Source organism: Adiantum capillus-veneris, chromosome 29 (genome assembly GCF_014529385.1).
Source record: "Adiantum capillus-veneris isolate H3 chromosome 29, ASM1452938v2, whole genome shotgun sequence".
Lineage (NCBI taxonomy): Eukaryota > Viridiplantae > Streptophyta > Polypodiopsida > Polypodiales > Pteridaceae > Adiantum > Adiantum capillus-veneris.
Genome location: NC_140959.1, coordinates 25,285,201 through 25,292,578, shown reverse-complemented (window position 1 = coordinate 25,292,578; position 7,378 = coordinate 25,285,201). Strand labels below are relative to the sequence as shown.

Here is a 7,378-nt window from a genome sequence, read left to right as displayed (position 1 = left end):
AAACTGTTGCCAAAAGCCGCTCAATGGATCCACTTGTTCTCATCAATGGGTTTAGAGAGCAGTTGCACGTTGCTTAGACCATTTTGGTTGTTGTGCATGAAAGCTCTGAAGCCGAGAGCGAAGAAAGAGAGAGAAGGTGAAATGGAGGAGAGAGAGCAGTGGAGTTAGCACAACTTTGCCAAAATGGGCCGAGTTAGGACTCCCTTGGCCCTCGTTTCTGCTACAAGCAGCTGCCTTTGTGCCTTTGTAAACAGATGTTGACCAATCGAAAATTTTGCTCTAATTCTAGGCGAGCCAAAAAATGAGCCGAATGCTGAAGGCTAATATAAAAGCACTAGGGTTCTCCTCATTTTAGTATGAACCTGCAGGCTTCCCTCAAAGAGTTCTGTGAGGGCAACGAAACATGCGGATGCGCTTGTTTTGAAAGAGGTGCCTATTCACAGTGTGCGAGGCTCTGCGGAGATGGTGATCCTGTGCTTCACAGAAGCCTTAGGATCAGAGCCTGACGGTGCTCCTAGGGTTCACTCTGTTGCATACACTTCCCGTTTTGACTGCAGGTATGTTGCTCGTTTCATTTAGCAACGTTGTCTTGCATTTCTGCGTTGCAGTCGGCCTCCTCTTCACGATGATGAGAATTTCTGCAGAGCCTAGCAGGCGTTCTTTGCTGCTTGAATGTGGCTTGCAAACCCTCTAAGAAGTACTGAGTGAAGGCTTGGCCGATGAAAGGTTGTAGGGAGCATGTAGGCATACGGGGATGACCTCTACATGTATAAACATGTTTGTAGCATGTTGATGAACACAAATACTGATGCATGTAGGCATGTTGGGGTGACCTTAATGTATGCTGCTATGTGTATGTGTTATATTTATGTGTTATTTTTGTGTGCACCTACATGAACTTTGATATGGGTACCTGCATTTTGCGTGGTATGCCATGGCCATGGAAGGTTTCTCACTTAGCACTTGAAAATTCTTCCCATTTAACATGTTTTCAAGATGTCCCTGAAGGTGCCAATTGAGCTGCTATGCCTGATCAGTTTGAAGGGTAAATCTATTCTTTGTTTAGGTCTTCACAATCATGAACATATTTTCAAGTAGTCTAGAGAGCAAAATACCTACAGTAACTACAGCTGTTTAAACGACAAATCTCAAACTCTACTCATGATTTAATTCAATGCGCCGCGGTTATGATTCTTGATTAATGTCTTCAGAGTGTAATAATCCTGTTATATGAACTTAATACTTGTGTGCTGCAAAGGACTGAAGCTATCAATCTATTAGTTTGCATTATCATCAATTTATACGTGTACTTGAAAAGTTTGTGAAAATTACATCTTAGACCTCAACTTGTTGAGAGACCTACATCAGTAGACAACTGTGTGTTTGATAGTAGACAACCATATGTTTGAATTATCGCACTATGGTTATCACTTTGCAATCTCTCTGTTTGATGGCATTTGAACCTAGTTGCTACTCTTTCTAAAGCCTTTTGCTTCTTTACTTCCTAAAATGATATATCAGGATAGAATGGATTGTTATAAATTGTAACATGTAAAATAATATCCGAGTTACAACATCACTAGAGGGCGATGATATGGAAGTGATATGGCATTTTGATGAGTTAAGATATTGCTAGGTTGGATTGGGAGGAATTTTGCATAAGTACAAAGTAGCTTGTACTACTTGTCAATGGAGGGTCTTGCTTGCCCTTACCAACGACACAATGGTAAGGTGTGTGTGTGTGTGTGTGTATATATATATATATAGAGAGAGAGAGAGAGAGAGAGAGAGAGAGAGAGAGAGAGAGATGTGCTCATGTCTTTCTCTCTTGTTGGTGGAGTGTTTTTTTCTCTATCTATTTAATTTGTAGCCCATTTCAATATATTAACTATTGTTTAACTCTTTTGTGAATAGTTATTCTCTCTCTTTCTCTCCACATTTATCCCATTCCACAGTTCGGATATCCTCTGTATATCTTTGTTGGATTTATAAACTATTTCAATACATTTCAAGACTCTTTCGGATAGGAGGCTTCTCAAGTATTTTTTGTGCTTAATGAAGTGCACCATATTTGGTAGATATGTTGGTAAAGGTACTGTGTAGTACGTTGCTTTCTTTCAACAATTCTTAATTATTAGTATCAATGTGAGTCCTTTTGAACATATTAGTGTCTTGTGTATTGCAAAATGCCCTTAAGGTTTGAGGGTGTGATTGCATTCGGATCGATGTCCTATTGAAAACAACCCAATGCTTCTTGACCTTGACCCTTATGATGCAAGCATAGGTGATTGCACTTGGAAAGACCCTCTCTTCACATTCTCCAAAAACAGTTTTAAGCATCTTGCCTAGTTGGGCATATCCCATAATCGATACATTCGAAGAGAAGACTTCTCCATGTTTACTTGTGTAGTGGATATTTCTACTTTCTTGGTGTTACTTTGTTGATTGCATCTCCTCGCTTTGTATTTGTTGAAAATAGCCCAGACTTTCTGGCATTGTTGGGTATATTCCACTATTGGTGCAGTCCAAACATCTTGGGTCAGAAGCCCTTCAAGCACCCTACTTGATGAGGTGCACCACATTTGGCTTACATGTCGACCATGTCAGTAGTGTAATGTGACATGTTTCAAGATGAAAATGTATGTGATTGCATTTGAAGAGATTTCTTTATTGTATCTATTGAAATCAGCCCAAAGCTTTCTAACCTTGGCTTTGATAGACATTGTGCAACCAGTGCACTCCATGAGACAATTGCAGATGGGAAGCTTGCCGAGGACTTGATGCACTCTTCTTCTCCATGTTTCCTCACTTGATGCACTCTTCTTCTCCATGTTTCCTCGTGTAATAACTAACGATGCTTTCTTGATTGTTTCCATAGGGACATCCTCACTTGGCATGAAGCATCTCAATCACTTTTTGTGATTTTTAAAGTGCATCACATTTTGCATATATGTTGATGAAGGCACTTTTGTAACGCCATGTCTTCCAGATGTGATTGTATGTGGAGATATGTATATTGTACTTTTCAAAATCAACTCAAAGCTTTCGAACCATCACCTTGTGGAATTATGTTCTACAATCAATGCACTCCATGTGACAACGTTGTGGACAAGAAGCTTATCGAGGACAACATTGTGCTGCAAGTATTGCTACTTTCATGGTGTTGCTTTGCTCATTCCATTAGCTTGGACACTCTTGGAAACTGCCAAAAACAAGTTGTTTAGCCAAGTTGAGCATATCTCCATAGCCAGTGCACTTCAAAAGACGCTATCGGTCAACAAGCGTCTCATGCTTTCTTTTGGTGCTTTTATGAAGTGGTTTACATTTGGCGTATATGTCAATCAAAGAGCTTCTTGTCCCTCACCTCAGTGGACATGTTGCAGTCAATGCACTCCATGAGACGATATAGCAAAACGGAAGCTTATTGAGGATGTGTTGTGCTCTTTCCTGCATGTTTGCTTGTTTAGTGAATATTGTTGATTGTTGATTTATTGGCGCTGCTTTGCTGATTGTGTCTTTAGAATCAGCCTTGCTTGGCATATGTTAAGATCAACCCAAAGCTTCTTGGCTAAGTTGGACATATCCCACTATTAATGCATTCCAAGAGATGGCATCCAGAACATGAAGCTCCTCTAGCACTTTTTGTGCGTTATGAAGTGCACCACATTCAGCATACATGTCAATCAAGGCAGTTGTGTAATACCACATGCCTTAAAGGTGCAAGTGTATGATTGCATTTGGAGAAAAGTTCTACTTCACACAACAGCCCAAAGCTTCATTACCTTGACCTTGTTGGACGTATTGTGCAATCAATGAAACACACGACACATCATGGATATGAAGCTTGTCAACGATTTGGTGTGCACTTCCCCTCCTTTGCTTGTCTAGCAGATATCGATGCTTTCACGGTGCTACTATGTAGATTGCATTTGGAGTAACAGCCTTTGCTTGGCATTCGCCAAAGACAACCATGAGCTTCTTGGCCAAGTTGGGCATATCCCACATCTAGTGCAATAGGTGGGAATTTTTTTCCCCCTTAGTGCTCTCCTGCCCACAATGGCTAAATCTCTAAGAGAAACAAACCTAAGTTGTTGAGCTACATATAGCAACAAGTCACCAACACATGGTGAATGGAACTACGAAGTACTACTTTTTTGTCCAATTTTTCTTTTTGACAAACTAGCTAAATTTTTAAGAAGAAAACCACTAAAATAATCCCACCCCACATCTCTAACATGCAAAAAATTTTTATAAGAGAAGAGTAGCTAGGTGCCCCCTGTTGAGACTGTCCCTCCGTCCCATGGTATGTTTGCTTGTGGTACTTGGTGGAGATGTGGGGTGGGATTATTTTAGTGGTTTTCTTTGTGCATAATGCGTTCTATTTGTCTTTTGATTGTTCTTTCTTATGTTGCAAATTTTGTGAGCTTCTAAGTAAGAATTACAAGGTTGACCTTATGCATTATCATCCTTAGCACTTTAGCTTGTTGTTATTATCCGTGGTAATGATGTTCTTGTTACGTTTGATCAACTGTTGTGGCATATACCTTGTTGTTGAGGGTGACAAAAATTTGTATGTTTTTTAACAGCCTATTAACAGTCCACATACATAGTGTATCTCATTGTATATGGTGATCATTATCCCAATGTGTTGGTTGTTGGTATCTTTGATTATATGATTATGTACTTTGTATAGGTGGTATACAATCGCAACAGATTTTTGTGAAAGTGTTGAGCAACCTTGTCATGAGTATTGGAGAAAGAATCCATGCAGTTTGGTAATTTCACCAACAAGAGTTTACGCAACACATGTGAAATGAATGAGTCTTGGGTAGGTGCCTCAAGATGTTGGGATGATGGTAATTGGCCACAGGCGCATCAGCTCATATGATGAGTATGATATGTCTAGCGAGGCGAGAATGGATGTTGCACAAGGCATCCTTTGTTAGTTGTATGATGAGTTTGGAAAATTCAAAGCTTATCCACAGGTGTTGGAGGAGAAGTTTAGTAAGTTTTGCCAAAATTTTGAAGGTGGTCTTCATTAATTTTTTATTTTTTATGTTTATTTATTTGAGTTTTCTTGATGTATGTTGCTACATTGCTCTTTGCACAGGTAGTTGTAGCAATGAAAAGGTAGCTGGTGGTTCTTGCAGTTATAAGAAGAATGATCTTGCAGGTTTTGGGGCTGATTTTTCTTATGGTTCCGGTAGGAAGATTGGGAATGGTCTATGTGTTGGAGACATGGAAGCCGGAGAAAATTCTGCAGGGTTTATTGTCAAACCTCCTATTGGTGGAGGTGTCAAAGATACACACGTTGGAAAATAGTCTATAGGATGTGCAACAATAGGATGTGGTGGACATGGCAGCCTGCTATTGGTGGCAAAGAGGATAAAAATAATAACTTAGAGGTGCAATCTCGCATGGAATGTGTTTTATGCCATACAAGATTAGCGATGGCTCGAAAATAAAACCAAATTTTTGGAGTTTTCATATAGTCAAGAGAAAGATTCCTATGAATTATTTATTTTGGCCATACTCACAAAGGTCGCTATGATTTACAGAAGGTCAAAACGTCAAGAGGTAAAGTAGTAATCCTCAACAACTAAAAAATCAATCAAGAGTGAAAGTTGTTGGAGCACCCCTCCTTTGCCCTTTGCCCTTGTGTTTCCTACAAGCTACCACAAAGCAAGAAGGTTCGCATATGTCCCTTTTGTTGCAGCTCTTCTTGGTGGCATCTTCATTTTCTTGAGCTTTGGGAGGGCCATCATGTTAGGAAATAGGACGTAGCTAAGTAGATATTAGAGTATTTTACTTAATGGAGAGAGATAATTTTCACACATGAGAGATTATAGTGTAGAGAGAGAGAGAGAGAGAGAGAGAGAGAGAGAGAAAGAGAGAGAGCACACGATATACATGGTTCATCCAATGTGGGTTACGTCTACCAAAAAGCAGCGATTCAATGGTTTTAGTACTTCAAACTAAAAGTAGGTTACAAAAGGATTATACCCTAAATGAAGCTCCCGTCTTGATTCACTCTCACCACCTCACACTCACCTTGTTTCATCAACTTCACAATGGCTTTTGTGTGTAAAAGAGGCTTCCTTTTATAGTTCAAAAGGACTCCATTTACATACGGTTCCAAAAGCATGGCAAACCAATTCATTAATGACTGAGTGGCTCTATTGACTTATATCTGTTCATAAACACATGTAAACTTGTTACCTGCAAGCTATACCAAGCTCTAGCTTTATCCACAAATAAATACCGCCGTGGAGAGTATGTGGGAGCTAGGCCACTCCGGATGGGGCAGAGAAGAGACAATGTTGCTCTCGCTCGATGGTCTCCTGCTATGTCAAGGTCGGGACGTCAGATATGGGGGATGTTCGTCGGAGCCAAATCCCCTTTAAAATGGGTGCATGGGAGAAAGATCGACGGCGAGGCAACGTTGAAGGAGACCCAGACTGCTTTCACTGAGTGTCGAAGGCGAGGCACGAGAGTGTAGGTGGAGCAATCTCAGGAAGTGTGAGTGAGGAGATCCTTAATCTTTGTATATGAGAGTAAAAATGCATAATCGTAATATTCTAACCGAGCTCAAATGGTACAAGCGTGCTCTTATAAGTTGAAAGTTCTTAGCTTGTCTAATCATTTGTTGGTTAAGGGCTTGTTCATTCGTATCGAATATGCCTCCATAGGTCAAAAGTGTGGCTACTTCTTGAGACCATTTAGATCGGTATGTCATCATCTACCCCTTTGGGTGCTTCTCCATTTGGTAACCTAGAGAACTGGTACTCTCTAAGCTGTGTTTTGCCTTTCTTTACCACTATTGTAAAGTCAAACTCTCACAATATAATGAACCATTGAATGATTCTCCTTGTATTGCAAGGTCAGTTTACTAGATACAAGAGGATTTGATACTATGTGAAGAAAAAAAATTTGTTGGCCAAAAGATAATTCCTAAATTTCTTTACGGCATGTATCATAACTAGGGCCTCTCCTCATTCTGAGGTTGTGTAGTTCTTCTCTGCATTGTTCAACTGTGTAATAGCATAGCAGACTGGAAAACCCATTGTACCTTGTCTTGGTTGAGCCAAGATACAACCTATTGCAAATGTCGAGGCATCAATATAGACATGGAATATTTTATCCCAAACTAGTGCTCTTAAGCGTTGATGTTGATATACGCACATCCTTAAGTTTCTTGAATGAATCCTTACACTCTTCAATCCAATCAAAGACAACTATTAACCTATACATGAGTTGTGCAATGATTGCATATATGTATATTTATTGTTGATAGTACCCACAGTGTTCGATGAAGGACTTTACTTGCTTGGCATTAGTTGGCATTGGCATTTCTACAAACATATTGATGGATCCGCTC

General features: G+C 39.9%; 1 protein-coding gene across 6 annotated transcripts; it reads left to right on the top strand.

Moving 5' to 3' along the window:
* Positions 1-293: 293 nt before the first annotated feature.
* On the top strand, positions 294-7,106 carry LOC147418923 (uncharacterized). 6 transcript variants are annotated; one of them, XM_086505742.1, is made up of 4 exons: positions 303-557; positions 4,694-4,775; positions 4,947-5,028; positions 5,111-7,106. In XM_086505742.1, the coding sequence occupies exons 1-4, from the start codon at positions 463-465 to the stop codon at positions 5,320-5,322; spliced, it is 471 nt and encodes a 156-aa protein (XP_086361868.1). In that variant the 5' UTR covers positions 303-462; the 3' UTR covers positions 5,323-7,106. The 6 variants fall into 6 exon arrangements, 1 of the variants encoding a protein (XP_086361868.1); XR_015187143.1 differs by lacking the exons at positions 4,694-4,775; positions 4,947-5,028 and having other exon boundaries at positions 294-557; positions 5,174-7,106; XR_015187141.1 differs by lacking the exons at positions 4,694-4,775; positions 4,947-5,028 and having other exon boundaries at positions 294-557.
* The last annotated feature ends 272 nt before the right edge of the window (positions 7,107-7,378 follow it).

Bases quoted from the DNA above. Each gene is read 5' to 3' on its own strand.
- LOC147418923 (XM_086505742.1), top strand. From the start codon at position 463: ATGGTGATCCTGTGCTTCACAGAAGCCTTAGGATCAGAGCCTGACGGT. The intron at 558-4,693 runs GTATGTTGCTCG...TACTTTGTATAG, and splicing joins ACTTCCCGTTTTGACTGCAG to GTGGTATACAATCGCAACAG. The intron at 5,029-5,110 runs GTGGTCTTCATT...CTCTTTGCACAG, and splicing joins GTTTTGCCAAAATTTTGAAG to GTAGTTGTAGCAATGAAAAG.